The following is a 20,869-nucleotide window of genomic DNA, read 5'->3' as shown; positions in this document are numbered from 1 at the left end:
AATTAGCTAAGATAGCTGGGTCAAGTGATGGCTTTTTAAGTAATGGTTTAATTACTGCCACCTTAAAAGCCTGTGGTACATAGCCAACTAACAAAGATAGATTGATCATATTTAAGATCGAAGCATTAAATAATGGTAGGGCTTCCTTGAGCAGCCTGGTAGGAATGGGGTCTAATAAACATGTTGATGGTTTGGATGAAGTAACTAATGAAAATAACTCAGACAGAACAATCGGAGAGAAAGAGTCTAACCAAATACCGGCATCACTGAAAGCAGCCAAAGATAACGATACGTCTTTGGGATGGTTATGAGTAATTTTTACAAAATAGTTAAAATTTTGTTAGCAAAGAAAGTCATGAAGTCATTACTAGTTAAAGTTAATGGAATACTCAGCTCAATAGAGCTCAGACTCTTTGTCAGCCTGGTTACAGTGCTGAAAAGAAACCTGGGGTTGTTCTTATTTTCTTCAATTAGTGATGAGTAGAAAGATGTCCTAGCTTTACGGAGGGCTTTTTTATAGAGCAACAGACTCTTTTTCCAGGCTAAGTGAAGATCTTCTAAATTAGTGAGACGCCATTTCCTCTCCAACTTACGGGTTATCTACTTTAAGCTACGAGTTTGAGAGTTATACCACGGAGTCAGACACTTCTGATTTAAAGCTCTCTTTTTCAGAGGAGCTACAGCATCCAAAGTTGTCTTCAATGAGGATGTAAAACTATTGACGAGATACTCTATCTCCCTTACAGAGTTTAGGTAGCTACTCTGCACTGTGTTGTTATATGGCATTAGAGAACATAAAGAAGGAATCATATCCTTAAACCTAGTTACAGCGCTTTCTGAAAGACTTCTAGTGTAATGAAACTTATTCCCCACTGCTGGGTAGTCCATCAGAGTAAATGTAAATGTTATTAAGAAATGATCAGACAGAAGGGAGTTTTCAGGGAATACTGTTAAGTCTTCTATTTCCATACCATAAGTCAGAACAAGATCTAAGATATGATTAAAGTGGTGGGTGGACTCATTTACTTTTTGAGCAAAGCCAATAGAGTCTAATAATAGATTAAATGCAGTGTTGAGGCTGTCATTCTCAGCATCTGTGTGGATGTTAAAATCGCCCACTATAATTATCTTATCTGAGCTAAGCACTAAGTCAGACAAAAGGTCTGAAAATTCACAGAGAAACTCACAGTAACGACCAGGTGGACGATAGATAATAACAAATAAAACTGGTTTTTGGGACTTCCAATTTGGATGGACAAGACTAAGAGACAAGCTTTCAAATGAATTAAAGCTCTGTCTGGGTTTTTGATTAATTAATAAGCTGGAATGGAAGATTGCTGCTAATCCTCCAGCCCCGGCCCGTGCTACGAGCATTCTGACAGTTAGTGTGACTCGGGGGTGTTGACTCATTTAAACTAACATATTCATCCTGCTGTAACCAGGTTTCTGTTAGGCAGAATAAATCAATATGTTGATCAATTATTATATCATTTACCAACAGGGACTTAGAAGAGAGAGACCTAATGTTTAATAAACCACATTTAACTGTTTTAGTCTGTGGTGCAGTTGAAGGTGCTATATTATTTTTTCTTTTTGAATTTTTATGCTTAAATAGATTTTTGCTGGTTATTGGTAGTCTGGGAGCAGGCACCGTCTCTACGGGGATGGGGTAATGAGGGGATGGCAGGGGGAGAGAAGCTGCAGAGAGGTGTGTAAGACTACAACTCTGCTTCCTGGTCCCAACCCTGGATAGTCACGGTTTGGAGGATTTAAGAAAATTGGCCAGATTTCTAGAAATGAGAGCTGCTCCATCCAAAGTGGGATGGATGCCGTCTCTCCTAACAAGACCAGGTTTTCCCCAGAAGCTTTGCCAATTATCTATGAAGCCCACCTCATTTTTTGGACACCACTCAGACAGCCAGCAATTCAAGGAGAACATGCGGCTAAACATGTCACTCCCGGTCCGATTGGGGAGGGGCCCAGAGAAAACTACAGAGTCCGACATTGTTTTTGCAAAGTTACACACCGATTTAATGTTAATTTTAGTGACCTCCGATTGGCGTAACCGGGTGTCATTACTGCCGACGTGAATTACAATCTTACCAAATTTACGCTTAGCCTTAGCCAGCAGTTTCAAATTTCCTTCAATGTCGCCTGCTCTGGCCCCCGGAAGACAATTGACTATGGTTGCTGGTGTCGCTAACTTCACATTTCTCAAAACAGTCGCCAATAACCAGAGTTTGATCCTCGGCGGGTGTGTCGTCGAGTGGGGAAAAACGGTTAGAAATGTGAACGGGTTGGCGGTGTACACGGGGCTTCTGTTTAGGGCTACGCTTCCTCCTCACAGTCACCCAGTCAGCCTGCTTTCCCGGCTGCTCGGGATCTGCCAGGGGGGAACTAACGGCGGCTAAGCTACCTTGGTCCGCACCGACTACAGGGGCCTGGCTAGCTGTAGAATTTTCCACGGTGCGGAGCCGAGTCTCCAATTCGCCCAGCCTGGCCTCCAAAGCTACGAATAAGCTACACTTATTACAAGTACCGTTACTGCTAAAGGAGGCCGAGGAATAACTAAACATTTCACACCCAGAGCAGAAAAGTGCGGGAGAGACAGGAGAAGCCGCCATGCTAAATCGGCTAAGAGCTAGTAGCTACGCTAAGCTAGCGGATTCCTAAAAACACGCAAAGTGAATAATGTGTAAATAATTTAGAGGTGATTCAGCAGAAGGAGTGCTTTAGTTAAGGCACGTAAAGATTACACTGGGAAACAAATCGTAATCTAGATAACTAGATCAATCTAACTGCGCAGATTAAACAGCTAACAGATACAGAAAAACATCGCTGTGCTCCGGAACAGGAAGTGATACAATACCGCAGTGAGAGCCAACCACCAGTAGAGGTGAACACTAAAGCAGGAAGGCTCTAATTTGCCAAGATCCCCACTGTGTTGTTCTGGGAGCGGGAGGTGTGGTTCACGGGATGGAAAGACTGGTGGCGGGGGAGGTGTGTCAGCAGTTGACTCTGGAAGCAGATTATCGGAAGTAGAATGAGCAAGGTTCTCCAAAGTCCTCTCCATCTGCGATCTAAGCTGGTTAGCACCCATAACCTCTCTGATGGGTAGTTCTTTTTGACCTACCAGGGGTCCCTGACTGAGTAAGGCCTTCTGGATGGCGTCTTTATATGCAGAGTTCATATTGGCTAGACTGTACTATTATGGTTTCACAAGGTGAACCCCAAGGCAACACACAAAACACAAGGAATAGGATTAAAATGGATTTTAATCCAATTGCTTGTGCCCTGGATTTATTGACTAGGTTCGGACGGACTTGAAATGTGAAGGCAGCGATCAGACAGGCAAGGACTGCTGAGGTCTGAGTCATGCTTCCAGGAGAACAAGTGATTAGTGAGCCTGTGTACAGGAAATGATTATCACAAACTGGGTATTCACAGGGCCTCAACAACAGAGTGGCAAGCATGGCAATGTTACTCCTTTTCACCAGTGTTCCGCCTGGTAGACAGTTCCATAGTCAACAATACTCCTCTTGACTGTAATTAGACTTAAAGATTAGAGTGACCGACTTAGGACGGGCGGGAAGGCAGGCAGGGTGTGGCAGTCGGTAGTCAAGTTAGAGGTCAGAACTAGGGAATCCAAACAAAGGCAGGCAACACCAAAGGTCTAAGCAGATACTGAGGTCACAACACAGAGTCAAAGGTCAAGGGCAGAGTTTAGAAAACCAGGGAGTCCGAAAAAAAAAAAAAAAAAAAAATACCAGAGAAATCAACCACAAGGGAATGAATACAATCTAGCAAACACCTTCAGTGGAGAGTGCCTTAAGTGGGGCTGTGATTGCCCAGGCAGCAGCAGCTGTGCAACAACAGGCGCACTGAGTTAGTGAGACAGCAAGGGCAGCAGTACCACAAAAGAAAATTAATATGTAGGGGTTTTTTTTAAGCTAACTTGCCTGATTGAGTAAAAGTAGCATTTTTCTTTTATACATACACGTAAACACTGGTGCAATGACATTTTTTCACTTGAAGAGATTTAAGGATAGTCATCCATGACTACTTGAAGCAGCAGATCTGCAGCTCTCTCCGGCACACTTTAAATAACTGTACAAGGGATTCTGGGAGCATTTTTATAAAATATCTTGAAATCAATCAAGAAAACCGAATCCAGTAAATCAATCATTGATAATGTCATTACAAATATACAGAACAATCGCTTTGACTCGGGTGTTATACTGTCGGATATCTCTGACAAAAGACAAAAGCTAAAGTATTATCTGAAAAAAATTTGAGCTCACTCAAAGATCATCTTAAAGCAAAAGTATGGAATTCTGTTTACCATTGTAATACTCCAGATGATGCCTATAATACACTTCTACAAGAGATATCTGACAGTATAAGCAAAACTATACCTGAAAAAGTAAACAAAATACTCTCTGGTAAACAGGAAAAATGGATCACCAAGGGCATCCTGAAATCCATCAAAACAAAAAATAAGCTTTTTAAACTCTCTATTAAGAAGCCAACTGCTGAAAACAAAGACAGGTATCGTAAATATAAAAATAAACTGACTAACTTGATAAGATTAAGTCCGAGAAATCAAAATTCACAAGATTTGAAGGCTGCCCATGGTGACCAAAAGCAATGCTGGAAAGTACTAAATAAAGTTCTCAGCCAGGGTAAAAAAAAAAAAACTGTCCTTCCTGACACCAAATGCAAACAGGCAAATGAAGATCTTGCCAACAGCTTCAACAATTACTTCAATTCCATAGGAGAATCGCTATCAAATATTATAAGGCCACCAGGGGGTGCTACATATCACTTGTATCTGAAAGGTAACTATTCTAAACCAACTGATGAAGCTGAAGTCCTTAAAATCATAATGGGACTGAAACGTTCGTGCATTGAAGGGACGGATGGTATTTGTAGTAAAATTATAAAATATGTGGCTCATGAAATTATTGAACCACTTGCCTATTGTATAAATTTGTCCTTAATACATGGTGTTGTACCTAAAAAAAAAAAAAATTAAAATAGCAAAAGTCATCCCAGTATATAAAACTGGGGACAAAAATAATATGCATAATTATCGTCCAATATCTGTATTGCCTACTCTCTCCAAAGTATTTGAGAGAATTGTTTACAATAGATTAAGTGAATATTTGGACAAATTGCACATACTCACCACATCTCAGTATGGCTTCAGGAAAAAGAGAACATGTATGGCCATTCTTGATCTTATAGACCAAATATATGATGCTATAGATAAAGGTGAATGTGGAGTGGGGATATTTCTTGATTTATCAAAAGCATTTGACACTATAGATTTTAACATCTTATTGGGGAAACTTGAGCATTATGGTGTCAGAGGTATTGCGCTCAATTGGTTCAGAAGCTATCTGTCTGAAAGGGAGCATTACGTACAGATACATAGCAGTAAATTGCAATACAAAACAAAATGTGGTGTTCCACAGGGATCCATATTAGGTCCTCTTCTCTTTTTATTATTTACACAAACGACTAAAATCATCAGATATATTACACAAAATTATTTTTGCAGATGACACAAATATTTTTTTATCACATAAAAATCTTCAGTTTCTCCAAAACACAGTTAATGAAGAATTAACTAAAGTGGACATTTGGCTCAAATGCAATAAGCTATCTTTAAACATTAATAAAACTCACTACATTATGTTCCGTTCTAACAGATCTCGGATAAATATTGAAAATGTACAGATAGAGATTAATGGAATTGGCATTGAAAGAGTACAGTACATAAAATTTTTAGGTATATATATTGATTAATTTTTATATTTTAAAAAACAAATTGAATTGACAAGTTATCGAAATACGTTGGATTATTCTATAAAATTCGACATTATCTCCCTCTCAAAGCTCTTATAACACTTTATCAAACTTTATTTGAACCACATTTGAATTACTGCAATATTATATGGTGTAACACATATCCTAGTTATCTCAATAAATTGATTGCTTTGCAAAAGAAAGTGATTCGTGTTATAACCTGGTCCGAATATAATGCTCCCTCTAATCCTCTCTTTTATGGGCTTAAGCTTCTGAAGCTAACTGAGAGCAACATATTTCAGAACACATGCGTGATGTATAATGTAGTATATAAGCGAAATGAAAGACTTTGCCAACTGATCCCAATTACTTGTCCAACTCATGAATATAACACAAGAAGAAAAAATCAGGTGAAGGGCAAAAAGCGTAAACTGAAATGTACTAATTTTAGCATTACATGCAAAGGTCCACAGATCTGGAATGCAATTGACGATACAATACAAAACTCAGTATTGTTAAATATATTTAAGAAACTTTTGAAAAATGGCTTGTTGCTACATTATGCTCAGGCTAGACCCTAATAGCAAATAATACAAAACAATGTGTATATAATGTACACAACAATGAAATTCAAATGTATTATACTTAAATGTCTTTGTACCTTGTTTTTTAATGCCTCTGTCATGACTGTAAATGTAAGAAAAATTGCTGCCGCAAATAATCTAATGTGTTTGATGATGTACCTTTGTGAATATGACTGCAAAAATCAGTATGAGATTAGTTGATGGGATAAGTGCAATATCATTTCCAGATAATGTGGGACTGTATGAATGTGTGTGTGGGAGTGCTTAATGCATCCATAGGGGTTGGGGTGGTGGGTGTTTTTTTTTTTTTTTCTTTTACTGTTGTATTGTAATATAGCTTGTGCTTAGGACTCCTTTTATAAGCTAAGGTAGCTTCTTGGGACATCCTTTTTACAAATTTCAAGAAAGGTTCCTCAAATGCATACTTTCTGAAATGTAAATAAAATGTCTTTCTTTGAAATATTTGTAAATAAATTTTGTAAATTAAAAAAAAAAAACATTAAGACTTGTGCTCCAAAAAAGCTCAGACAAGGGTGGGATAGAAAGGAAAAAGCAGAATTACTCCAGATACAAAGAGTACGAGTAAGTAAGAGTAAAGGAGGGAGGGTGGGGGGGGGGGGTGGGGGGGGCAGACAGATGGGGAGAGAGATCATTTGGGGAGTAGACATCACCTCAGCGGTGTGTAATAACTGATAACGACAATAAAGCTGGAATTGAGGCGTCCCAATTGCTGCCTGGGGACTTGAAAGTGGGCTGAGGCAGAGGACTGTAGCTTGTGCTGTGATGCATTTTCTCTCCATTGGAGAGCCATGGCATGCATGCAGCAACGCACTGAAGGCTGGGGGATGGTTTGTGGATCTTTAGTGCCTGTTTTCACACTTGCAGAGAAACTGTGTTTTTGTCCTTGACATAATGATGGGTTTACACATTTCACACCACTGACCATCAGCACAGGTATCGCCTCAAAACTGAACAGCCTTCAATCCTGGATGTCAACAGGGAGACAACTGCTTCATGCCCACGTCTAGAAAGTAGCCTTCTATCTGCTACTGGCAGGCGAGATGTGGGTGTCCTTTTGACCTTTTCCAGTTGCTGGGTTGTTCCATGCTGAAGTGCATGCAAGCTGGAACATGCCCAAAGAACACACCACATAGCCAAAATATAGCTGATTGTCCCTCAGAATGCAAGTGGTCCTCCTCATCTGAGCAAGTAACCTTTCATTTGACACTTGTGCAGTGGTATGCAAGGATCCTCTGAAGGGACCTTTCAAAAATATCCAATTGTTACCTTCGGTCACTGGTCTGGTGACCATATCTCGCAACCATAAAGTAAGATATGGAGTACCACAGCCCCCCCCGAAACTTGAACCATCTTTCTCCTCTAATGGTATCTGTGTTGTCAAACACTGAGTCATGATGCTGATCACTGATCTCATGACCCAAGTGTCTCTCAATCTCAAAGGCCAAACGTCCCAGAAATATAAACATCACTGATAAGATAAGGTAACACTTTCATCACATACAGATACATTTCTGATGGCCATGTCCAGGAAGTCAGTGTAATGCCGAATGTTGCTGTAGATCCAAGACAAACGCAAAACCAGACTTCCTGTTTTTTTCACTCAGCTTCTCAGGCCATCCATTGAAGTTGAGGCCTCTCATCTTTTCCTCACCAATATAGCCACTTAAGACACCATGGCTCTTGCATGAATTTGACCTCTGCACTGACACGCAATCTTGCATCCCAGTGAGTAAAGTCTTCCTAAACTGTTGTAATCTATGCGTGAACTGTGTGTATCTGCGTGCCAAGAAAATTTTGAAATGTTCAAAACTTCTGGCTCACATTAATTTCATGAACTAGTCGCGAACATTGCACAACATATTTGAAAACATTGCATGCCACTGTGTGTCTTTGTATGCAGGGCATCTGAACATTTATGTTGAGATGCTACATCCATAATAAACATAATTTTACAGATACATTATCTAAATCATAAGAAGGAATGAAAATGCAAGTGTTTTACTAATCAATTACAATATAAATATTAGAAATAATTACCTTTGAGACTATTCCAAATGTGTTCTCCACCGCACAATGTGCACAAGACAACATGCTGCTGTAGATAATTTCTCTGTGATTCTGGGAGTGATGAGAGAATGGTTTCATCAACCAAATTCTGAGAGCAAATACGTCTTTGGCTATGAAATGATTATTTTATATAGCGTGGCATCAAGCGGTTCAAAGCCGGATGCTTTTGCACAACAAATTGTACAGCAGTGTGGGAGTTGAGTTCCCTTTAATCTGCTTGTTTTCACAACCCTGCCCAACATCCAGTCCATGCAAGCTTTTAACAGCACCAGGAAAAAAAAAAATCCAAAATTTAAGACAGTCTTCCATGGCCTAATAAATATCTGTCGTGCAGATTTGGTGAGACTCTGTGTGCTAGTTTTGATGTAATCCTTCAAAGCGTATATAATGTGAAACTTGAGCCAGAATCCAGATTTGGATCCGGATCACCTCCAAAATTTAATGAAGTTTTTCATGGCCTAATATGTATCTGTGGTGCAAAGTTGGTGCAGTAGTTTTGACGTAATCCTGCTGACACTAATCTTTCAAAGCCTATATAAAATGCAACTTAATCCAGGATCTGGATCCGGATCGCTTCCAAAGGTTAACAGAGTCTTTCTTGGCCTAATATCCATCTGTGGTGAACATTTTGTCAAAATCCATAGTTTTGACATAATCTTGTTAACAGACAGACAGGCAAATAAATAAACGCCAATGATTTTATTACGTCCTTGGCTGATGTAAAAATGAGAGTTGGACCTGCGGGTGCATCCATCAACCTCAGAGGGTTAAAAAGCATCATCCAACCAGTCAACACCAGTCAATCTTTCCTGGTCTGCAAAGGACCAAAGCTGCTGGTTTTCACAGCTCTGACACCTGATTACCCTACCCCAAAAACATGTGCTGTTTTGGTGTTGATGATCTCATTCAAATTAATGGGCATGTCATACATTATAAAATGTGCCAATCAACATCACAACACCAAAGTATTTGTGTTTGTAAGTCTATCGGTGCACAGGTGGTCACAATTAGTGGTCACTGACAGACTTTATTGCTAATTAAACCTCATGTTTGGTGAGTGAACAGGTACATTTCTCTGCGTTTGTTGGTAGGTGATGTCAGTTCCATGCAAATGCAAAAATGGCACAATAGCGGACCGTTGCATCAGATCATGAAACTACTGACCATTCATATGAAAATGATGGCTCAGCATTCATTCAGATCACTGGACCTATAAGCAGATGCTTGGAAAAAGTTGGGAATAAATTTTCAGGAGATTTGGACTTTCTCCCAGCTCACAGTTGTAACCCACAACTCTTAAATTTGTTTTTTTTTTTTTTTTTTTTTACTGTTACTGCATTGAAATTAACACACTAATCACTTTAAAATGAGTCATCATAACACGAAATCACACTTATGTAAACTTTGCAATTAATCTGCAGCTCCATTCTTAATGGGGTGTTTGCGCAGAGTGGTGTGAATGCTATCGTAAACACCCGGAAAAATGAATACTAACGGATACTTTGTTTTTGGCAGTCTCTGTAGCTTTTTAGTTTGATTGCCATATGGTTACAGACTGTTCATGCAAGTGCACAAATTAATAGCAGTAAATCATCACATGACCTCTAATGGCCAAAATCTGAGTTGCGATGAATTCTGTGCAACATGTCCTTTAAAAACCTTATGCAGTATCTAAGATGGTCGTGGACAACAGGAGCTGACCCAACTCTATGTGGAACTGGAGTTGCCTCAGGAAGGGAATCTTGTGTAAAACTTGTATCAAATTCCAATGTGGCTCAACACCGGAGCTGCTGTGGTAATCCCACACCGCCAGGGGATGAAAGATGTGAAACCATTTATGCACCTTTGAGATCTATGAGTCAATTTGGCTCAGTTTAAAGCTTGTAGACCCGAGACGACCTCTAGTTTGTGGTGACCCTAGATGTAAAGATGAGACATTTTGTTGGATTTTTCCTTTAATTGTACAGGAATGTGCTGCTCTTTCTGGAGCTCACATACATTTTCAAAAGATTGTTTGTGCTGCACACACAGGCACAGTCAGATGGTTGGATTTTGGAAAAACAATTCTATGACTTGTTTTTGCTATTAATTTGGACTCAATGTTGCAGGTTGTGACTGAGCACCACAGGTTTGTTCTCTCACTGTTTTTCTTCTTTACAGAAACAACTGGCCAGTCTGCTCACAGACCTCGGCTGTACCAGTTCTGCTCTACTTATTTATGAAAAGCTGCAGCTGTGGGAGGATGCAGTTATCTGTTATGAGAGGCTGGGCCAACATGGCAAGGTACTGGTACACATGAAATACACCAAAGTCCATATATGTTACATTTTAATTTTTTTTAAATAGTTTTTCCAGACATCTTGGTAAACAGATGAAGAATCATATGATGGATAAAGCAGTAAATACCAAACCTTTATTAAACTAAGGCATGAAAGGTATTCCCATTTTTTCCTTCTTTCTTGGCAATGTTTGCTTAAGATGATCACAATTACAGTCCATTAAAATTGAGTCTTCTTTCTTTTCATTCAGGCTTTATTTTGTGTGATTTCCTCATTTCTGCAGATGTGCTGCTTGTGTCAGAATACACTGATACGACTTACTTGCACTATCAGGCCTGTTTTTTTTTTTTGTTTGTTTGTTTTTTGTTTTGTTTTATTTCCTTACATGCTGTGAGTTTTGTGATTTTTGTAATTCCATATGAACACATTAGGCCTAGTCAAAGTTGGCACTTAATTTTGGCAGGAAGCTGGAAGGGATTGTTTGATGTTTTCATTTTGTTTCACCACAGTGAGTCTGAAAAGCCCCCCCCCCCCCCCCCCCCCCAACCGCCACCACCACCACCACTGGCCTCTATAGTTACATGTACTAGAAGAGCCACAAACGAACACCTTTATTCCACAGGACACCATTTCATCCCGAAAAGTAAACAGGGCACATTTTGAAGCATCACAATAACTCCTTCGTACATTGTTTGTCGATCTTGAATAAACTTAGTATATGCAGTAGTTATGGCCATCATCTGCACCAGTTTTGAAATTGGGGTGATATTTTTGAGCTGTTCAAAAATTTCATCCCGATTCACCAAATCCACATCATTACACGGTCACATCTGGGTGTTCGTAGTCTTAACAGATCAGATTAAGGAGTGGCTTCCAGTGGATTGTTTGCTGCTGTGGCGCTCTTCCGAACTTTACACGGTTGTATACTTTTCTTTTATTTCTGTTTAGCACTCTTCTGGTTGTTAAGTGTATCTACTCTGAATCTTATTTAACTACAGTCCTGTTGTGAATCGGTAGTGGTTAGCATTCACTAGCGGCTAGCGTTTGTTAGCTAAGTTCACCCCCCCCACGTTACTTTTATAGCTGTTTTTTAACCTGTTTAATACTTCTGTTAGTTTTTCAGTGTAACTGCTGTGAATTTTAGGTCATTATTTTACTCCTGTGTAAATCTTAGGAGTGGCTAGCATTTTCACTAGCGGTTAGCTTGCGTTAGCTAGTTCGACCCCCATCTCTTTAATACTTCTGTTAGATTTTTTGTGTAACTGTTGTGAATTTTAGTTTAGTACTTTACTCTTGTGTTAATCTTAGGAGTGGTTTACTCGTAGGTTTTTTTTTTTTTACTGTTTACTGTTCCTACAAGTCTAATACTTCTGCTACTTTTTCAGTGTAACTGATGTGAATTTGAACTCATCTACTTACATCTGTATGAATCCTGTGTGAGCCTTAGGAGTGGTTGACTTATTTATTATTAGTTAGCTCGTGCTTGCTTGGCTACACTTTTGAATTTCCTAGTGCACAAGTACACTAATTTAGACCCTCCATAAATCCTGCGTGATGTTGGAAGATAGGGTGGCTCTTTTAGAGAGCCGTGTCCGTAAGTTAAAACAACTTCTTAGCTCAGTGGAGTTAGAGGTTATGGGCACTCCAGATGAGGTTAGTGTCGGGCCAGCTAACGTGCCCATTATCATCATCCTGGAAACGCTGGCTGTGGAGAACGGCTTTCGGACTGTGGCTAGGTGGACGAAGCCCCGTAGGGCTTGGTGCCCGGTTGTGGTAATGCGATCACACTCGCCACTGTGAACTGTGAATCGGTTCTCCCCCTTGGATTTGCCTGATGTGAATTCTCTGAGCCCACAAGTGACTTCCACTCCTGTCTCCAGACCGAAACGCCGGACTTTAGTGATCAGGGATTCTATCACCCGCAAAGTCAGGTTACAGATGCTGGCTGACGTTAAATGTATTCCTGGGGCCAGAGCTCCCGACATTGCATCCCATCTTAGGGTGCTGTTGCTGCAGAAGGGAAGACAGACTAAGGAACATGACATGAGATAGAGTCACATAGTTATTCATGTCGGCACCAATGATGTCAGGAAGAAGCACTCAGAGGTCACAAAAATGGACATAGAGAGGACTTGTGACCTTGCCAGAAAGATGTGTCGGCATTGATTAATAGTGTCTAGTCCCCTCCCCTCCCGGGGTACGGATAAGGCGTTTAGCAGGCTGACATCATTAAATAGGTGGCTGGCGCAATTTTGAAGACTGCAAGGCTTTAGCTTTATTGATAACTGGCCTTCGTTCTTGGGCTGCCGTGGCTTGTTGATGCCAGACGGCCTCCACCCTACTGGGGAAGGTGCTGCCATCTTGTCTGCAAACATAGATAGAGCTCTGCAGGGAGGGTAACATTAGGAATTTACAGCAGGCCACAGAGCAGGCGATTAGAGACTCTGCAAGGCTTAAGACAAATGTGGGTGTGGAATCCATTAGCTTAGCGGGAAATTAGTGCAGAAAATCCACTATGGTGGTAGTGTAGTTTATCTTCCAGGGAGGGAAATTCAACAAGTTGAGACTGTGGCCTGCTTCCGTAGATGTGTCCATAAAATCATAGAGGGATATGCTTTGCAAACTTAATACCCATTACTACATTGGATGAGGATGGCTGAATGGTTGTTCCAGCAATATCAAAGACTTCCTGTAAATGGTAAATGGACAGAATTTATATAGCACTTTTCCATCTGCATCAGACGCTCAAAGTGCTTTACAAATAATGCCTCACATTCATCCAGATGTGACGGTGCTGCCATACAAGGCGCTCGCTACACACTGGAAGCAACTAGGGGATTAAGGACCTTGCCCAAGGGCCCTTAGTGATTTTCTGGTCAGGCTGGGATTTGAACCAAGGATCATCACCTCCCCTGTCTGCTACCTACAACTCGCGTGGAATGTCAAACCTAAACCTACTTCTAGGCATCTTATATATGCTACTTTGGAACCACCCCTAAACCCAAACAGTTCAACTGTCAACCCCACTGAGGTCCTTAGTCTGGGTCTCTAACATAAGATCACTATCCTCAAAATCATTGTTAATTAATGATCTAATTATTGATCATCATTTAGATATGATTGGGTTATGTGAAACCTGGCTTAAACCTACAGCTGTCCTTCCTTTAAATGAAGCCTGCCCGCCAGCATATACATTTAGTCACGTCCCTCATGATGCAAAGCAAGACAAGGGTGTTGTTCTGATTTAGGTTGGGCTTATTAGCTGTTTGGGGTCACAATTATAACTTGTTTGTACATCTGATTCTCCGCTCTGCTCAGGATATTACACATCGCCAAGGTAAGAAGAATAAATATTAGCCATATTGCTTTGTCACTGTATATAGGCCTCCTGGCCCATATTCTGAATTAGATGAATTTGGTGCATTCATCTCTAACTTGTCAACTAGTGCAGATAACATTCTGATCATTGGTGACTTTAATGTTCATATAAATAAGCCTTCTGATTCCCTTTGCAAATCATTTATGGAAATTGTGGATGCATTAGGATTTCGGCAATGCATTCAGGACTCGACGCACATTAGTGGAAATACACTGGACTTGGTTCTCGCACGTGGTATTGCTGTCACAAATATTGACATCATGCCTCTTACATCAGTGGTGTCTGATCACTCACTTATTAAGTTTACAGTTTTGCTGCTGTGTTTAGTGGAACAACAACCTTATATATCATTACGGCAATGCATCAACTCCTCAACTAAGACTGAACTCAAAGCTAGACTGCCTGATGTCTTAGCTTCACATTTGGCAAATACCCAGTCAGTAGACAGTCTTGTGGATAGTTTAAACTCAGTGCTCAAAACTACACTCGACATGATTGCACCACCTGTGTTGAAACCAAGCTCCCCCCAATCACAGTCACCTTGGTTCAGTGATTACCTGCATGACCTCAAGCATAAGGCTAGAGGTCTAGAACAGAAATGGCATAGTTCAAAATTAGAAGTATTCCACCTTGCGTGGCATGACGCTATCTTAGACTATAAGCATGCATTACTGGCTACAAAGCAGACCTATTAATCTGATTTGATCAACAAAAACAAGCATAACTCAAAGTTCTTGTTCAACACGGTGGCAACACTTATTCATGGACAACCACCTGTAGTTCACTTTTCTTTTACAGCACAAGGTTTCCTGGATTACTTTGAGATGAAAATAGACAACATTAGGTTAAACATATCCTAGCATGCCTTAACCCAGCCACTACACCCTACTATTGAGGTGGGTGCCATTACTGAGGTATTACCTAGATTTACAGAATTTGAGAGTATCTCTCTAGGTATACTGACGAAACTTGTAATGTCAACAAAAAGCACAACCTGTTTATTTGATGCTATACCAAAAAAATGTTTAAAGACCTGTGGCCCACACTTATTCTTTAACTTCTGGATCTGGTCCTAAATGTTTCAAAACTTCAGTGATTAAACCATTACTTAAAAACCTAATCTTGACCCTAGTGTATGTAAAAAACTTTCAGCTGATATCAGATCTATCATTTTGCTCTAAAATTTTGGAAAAAGAGGTGTCACGGCAGCTCGTGGACTATCTTGCTGAGAATAATCTCTTTGAGCCACTGCAGTCTGCTTTTAGAAAATATCATTCCACAGAGACGGTTCTCACTAAAGTGGTGAATGATCTTCTGCTTGCAATGTATTCGGACACCACTATGGTTCTTGTGCTGTTAGATCTCAGTGCTGCATTTGATACCATGGATATACTGTTGATTGATACCATTTATATTACGGGGCTGTCCATAAAAGAAAGCCTTCATACATATTTCTGCACATCAATATTGATTTAGTAGGATTAAAATTACAGTCACATTTACTCACATTATTTAACAGATGTACACCTGCAGCTTCAAGCACGCACTGTTAATACGTCAGCAAGCATAAGTAGCTGCTTTATATCAAGAGTGCATGACTTTTTCAGCAGTCATTGCTCGATATGGTGAGCCACTAGTATTCTTAATTTCACCTTAATTTGTAGGCTGGTAAGTGTATTCCCAAAGTTGATTGGTAGTCAGATACTTGAATTTTTTTCATCTTGCCTGAGCGCTCCACGTTTTTTGTTTGTTTGTTTGTTTGCAGCCACACTGAGCTGTTGAAAATATTTTCAGAAAGTCATTGTCATCTGCTCCAGACCAATTTTCATGCTCTTTGAAGGAGAGCGGTTGCTGTTGTTTCTTTCTGTTATACAAACTCCTGTCCACAAAACACAGCTTTTAACAGGTGACAGGCGACAGAAACTGACATCTACTTCACAGAGTCTGACTTCTGTCGGCATATCAGGATGGCGAGGTCTTGCTTGCCTCTACTGGTGGTTGGCTCTCACTCTCGGTATTGTATCACTTCCTGTTCCGGAGCACAGCGGTGTTTTGCTGTATCTGTTAGCTGTTTAATCTGCGCAGTTAGATTGATCTAGTTAACTAGATAATGATTTGTTTCACAGTGTAATCTTCACGTGCCTTAACTAAAGCACTCCCTCTGCTGAATCACCTCTAAATTATTTACACATTATTCACTTTGTGTGTTTTTAGGAATCCGCTATCTTAGCGCAGCTACTAGCTCTTAGCCGGTTTAGCATGGCGGCTTCTCCTGTCTCTCCTGCACTTTTCTGCTCTGGGTGTGAAATGTTTAGTTATTCCTCGGCCTCCTTTAGCAGTAATGGTACTTGTAATAAGTGTACCTTATTCGTAGCTTTGGAGGCCAGGCTGGGCGAATTGGAGACTCGGCTCCGCACCGTGGAAAATTCTACAGCTAGCCAGGCTCCTGTAGTCGGTGCGGACCAAGGTAGCTTAGCCGCCGTTAGTTTCCCTCTGGCAGATCCCGAGCAGCCGGGAAAGCAGGCCGACTGGGTGACTGTGAGGAGGAAGCGTAGTTCTAAACAGAAGCCTCGTGTACACCACCAACCCGTTCACATTTCTAACCATTTTTCCCCACTCGACGACACACCCGCCGAGGATCAAACTCTGGTTATTGGCGACTCGGTTTTGAGAATTGTGAAGTTAGCGACACCAGCAACCATAGTCAATTGTCTTCCGGGGACCAGAGCAGGTGACATTGAAGGAAATTTGAAACTGCTGGCTAAGGCTAAGCGTAAATTTGGTAAGATTGTAATTCACGTCAGCAGTAATGACACCCGGTTACGCCAATCGGAGGTCACTAAAATTAACATTGAATCGGTGTGTAACTTTGCAAAAACAATGTCGGACTCTGTAGTTTTCTCTGGGCCCCTCCCCAATCGGACCGGGAGTGACATGTTTAGCCGCATGTTCTCCTTGAATTGCTGGCTGTCTGAGTGGTGTCCAAAAAATGAGGTGGGCTTCATAGATCATTGGCAAAGCTTCTGGGGAAAACCTGGTCTTGTTAGGAGAGACGGCATCCATCCCACTTTGGATGGAGCAGCTCTCATTTCTAGAAATCTGGCCAATTTTCTTAAATCCTCCAAACCGTGACTATCCAGGGTTGGGACCAGGAAGCAGAGTTGTAGTCTTACACACCTCTCTGCAGCTTCTCTCCCCCTGCCATCCCCTCATTACCCCATCCCTGTAGAGACGGTGCCTGCTCCCAGACCACCAATAACCAGCAAAAATCTATTTAAGCATAAAAATTCAAAAAGAAAAAATAATATAGCACCTTCAACTGCACCACAGACTAAAACAGTTAAATGTGGTCTATTAAACATTAGGTCTCTCTCTTCTAAGTCCCTGTTAGTAAATGATATAATAATTGATCAACACATTGATTTATTCTGCCTTACAGAAACCTGGTTACAGCAGGATGAATATGTTAGTTTAAATGAGTCAACACCCCCGAGTCACACTAACTGCCAGAATGCTCGTAGCACGGGCCGAGGTGGAGGATTAGCAGCAATCTTCTATTCCATCTTATTAATTAATCAAAAACCCAGACAGAGCTTTAATTCATTTGAAAGCTTGACTCTTAGTCTTGTCCATCCTAATTGGAAGTCCCAAAAACCAGTTTTATTTGTTATTATCTATCGTCCACCTGGTCGTTACTGTGAGTTTCTCTGTGAATTTTCAGACCTTTTGTCTGACTTAGTGCTTAGCTCAGATAAGATAATTATAGTGGGTGATTTTAACATCCACACAGATGCTGAGAATGACAACCTCAACACTGCATTTAATCTATTATTAGACTCGATTGGCTTTGCTTAAAATGTAAATGAGTCCACCCACCACTTTAATCATATCTTAGATCTTGTTCTGACTTATGGTATGGAAATTGAAGACTTAACAGTATTCCCTGAAAACTCCCTTCTGTCTGATAATTTCTTAATAACATTTACATTTACTCTGATGGACTACCCAGCAGTGGGGAATAAGATTCATTACACTAGAAGTCTTTCAGAAAGCACTGTAACTAGGTTTAAGGATATGATTCCTTCTTTATGTTCTCTAATGCCATATACCAACACAGTGCAGAGTAGCTACCTAAACTCTTTAAGTGAGATAGAGTATCTCGTCAGTAGTTTTACATCCTCATTGAAGACAACTTTGGATGCTGTAGCTCCTCTGAAAAAGAGAGCTTCAAATCAGAAGTGCCTGACTCCGTGGTATAACTCACAAACTCGCAGCGTAAAGCAGATAACCCGTAAGTTGGAGAGGAAATGGCGTCTCACTAATTTAGAAGATCTTCACTTAGCCTGGAAAAAGAGTCTGTTGCTCTATAAAAAAAAGCCCTCCATAAAGCTAGGACATCTTACTACTCATCACTAATTGAAGAAAATAAGAACAACCCCAGGTTTCTTTTCAGCACTGTAGCCAGGCTGACAAAGAGTCAGAGCCCTATTGAGCCGAGTTTTCCTTTAACTTTAACTAGTAATGACTTCATGACTTTCTTTGCTAATAAAATTTTAACTATTAGAGAAAAAATTACTCAAAACCATCCCAAAGACGTATCGTTATCTTTGGCTGCTTTCAATGATGCCGGTATTTGGTTAGACTCTTTCTCTCCGATTGTTCTGTCTGAGTTACTTTCATTAGTTACTTCATCCAAACCATCAACATGTCTATTAGACCCCATTCCTACCAGGCTGCTCAAGGAAGCCCTACCATTATTTAATGCTTCGATCTTAAATATGATCAATCTATCTTTATTAGTTGGCTATGTACCACAGGCTTTTAAGGTGGCAGTAATTACACCATTACTTAAAAAGCCATCACTTGACCCAGCTATCTTAGCTAATTATAGGCCAGTCTCCAACCTTCCTTTTCTCTCAAAAATTCTTGAAAGGGTAGTTGTAAAACAGCTAACTGATCATCTGCAGAGGAAGTCTATTTGAAGAGTTTCAGTCAGGTTTTAGAACTCATCATAGTACAGAAACAGCATTAGTGAAGGTTACAAATGATCTTCTTATGGCCTCAGACAGTGGACTCATCTCTGTGCTTGTTCTGTTAGACCTCAGTGCTGCTTTTGATACTGTTGACCATAAAATTTTATTACAGAGATTAGAGCATGCCATAGGTATTAAAGGCACTGCTTTGCGGTGGTTTGAATCATATTTATCTAATAGATTACAATTTGTTCATGTAAATGGGGAATCTTCTTCACAGACTAAGGTTAATTATGGAGTTCCACAAGGTTCTGTGCTAGGACCAATTTTATTCACTTTATACATGCTTCCCTTAGGCAGTATTATTAGACGGCATTGCTTAAATTTTCATTGTTACGCAGATGATACCCAGCTTTATCTATCCATGAAGCCAGAGGTCACACACCAATTAGCTAAACTGCAGGATTGTCTTTCAGACATAAAGACATGGATGACCTCTAATTTCCTGCTTTTAAACTCAGATAAAACTGAAGTTATTGTACTTGGCCCCACAAATCTTAGAAACATGGTGTCTAACCAGATCCTTACTCTGGATGGCATTACCCTGACCTCTAGTAATACTGTGAGAAATCTTGGAGTCATTTTTGATCAGGATATGTCATTCAATGCGCATATTAAACAAATATGTAGGACTGCTTTTTTGCATTTACACAATATCTCTAAAATTAGAAAGGTCTTGTCTCAGAGTAATGCTGAAAAACTAATTTATGCATTTATTTCCTCTAGGCTGGACTATTGTAATTCATTATTATCAGGTTGTCCTAAAAGTTCCCTGAAAAGCCTTCAGTTAATTCAAAATGCTGCAGCTAGAGTACTAACGGTGACTAGAAGGAGAGAGCATATCTCACCCATATTGGCCTCTCTTCATTGGCTTCCTGTTAATTCTAGAATAGAATTTAAAATTCTTCTTCTTACTTATAAGGTTTTGAATAATCAGGTCCCATCTTATCTTAGGGACCTCATAGTACCATATCACCCCAATAGAGCGCTTCGCTCTCAGACTGCAGGCTTACTTGTAGTTCCTAGGGTTTGTAAGAGTAGAATGGGAGGCAGAGCCTTCAGCTTTCAGGCTCCTGTCCTGTGGAACCAGCTCCCAATTCAGATCAGGGAGACAGACACCCTCTCTACTTTTAAGATTAGGCTTAAAACTTTCCTTTTTGCTAAAGCTTATAGTTAGGGCTGGATCAGGTGACCCTGAACCATCCCTTAGTTATGCTGCTATAGACGTAGACTGCTGGGGGGTTCCCATGATGCACTGTTTCTTTCTCTTTTTGCTCTGTATGCACCACTCTGCATTTAATCATTAGTGATCGATCTCTGCTCCCCTCCACAGCATGTCTTTTTCCTGGTTCTCTCCCTCAGCCCCAACCAGTCCCAGCAGAAGACTGCCCCTCCCTGAGCCTGGTTCTGCTGGAGGTTTCTTCCTGTTAAAAGGGAGTTTTTCCTTCCCACTGTTGCCAAGTGCTTGCTCACAGGGGGTCGTTTTGACCGTTGGGGTTTTTTCGTAATTATTGTATGGCCTTGCCTTACAATATAAAGCGCCTTGGGGCAACTGTTTGTTGTGATTTGGCGCTATATAAATAAAACTGATTGATTGATTGATATCTTTACATAATACCAGCAAATATATTTTTTTTCTGTAGATATTTGTTCATGTAACCCCTCCGTTCGCACGATGCACTGGTTTTAAAACTC

At 40.4% G+C, this 20,869-nt stretch overlaps 1 protein-coding gene across 1 annotated transcript in view; it reads left to right on the top strand.

Moving 5' to 3' along the window:
- LOC117523174 (tetratricopeptide repeat protein 27-like) overlaps nucleotides 1-20,869 on the top strand; it is a 136,062-nt gene that overhangs the window by 26,774 nt on the left and 88,419 nt on the right. Inside the window, exon 3 of the mRNA XM_034184617.1 lies at nucleotides 10,644-10,766. Coding sequence (XP_034040508.1) covers nucleotides 10,644-10,766 — 123 coding nt within the window. The remainder of the gene's footprint in view (nucleotides 1-10,643; nucleotides 10,767-20,869) is intronic.

This window comes from Thalassophryne amazonica, chromosome 13 (assembly GCF_902500255.1).
Source record: "Thalassophryne amazonica chromosome 13, fThaAma1.1, whole genome shotgun sequence".
NCBI classification, from domain to species: Eukaryota; Metazoa; Chordata; class Actinopteri; order Batrachoidiformes; family Batrachoididae; genus Thalassophryne; species Thalassophryne amazonica.
This window is presented reverse-complemented; position numbering and strand designations above follow the sequence as displayed.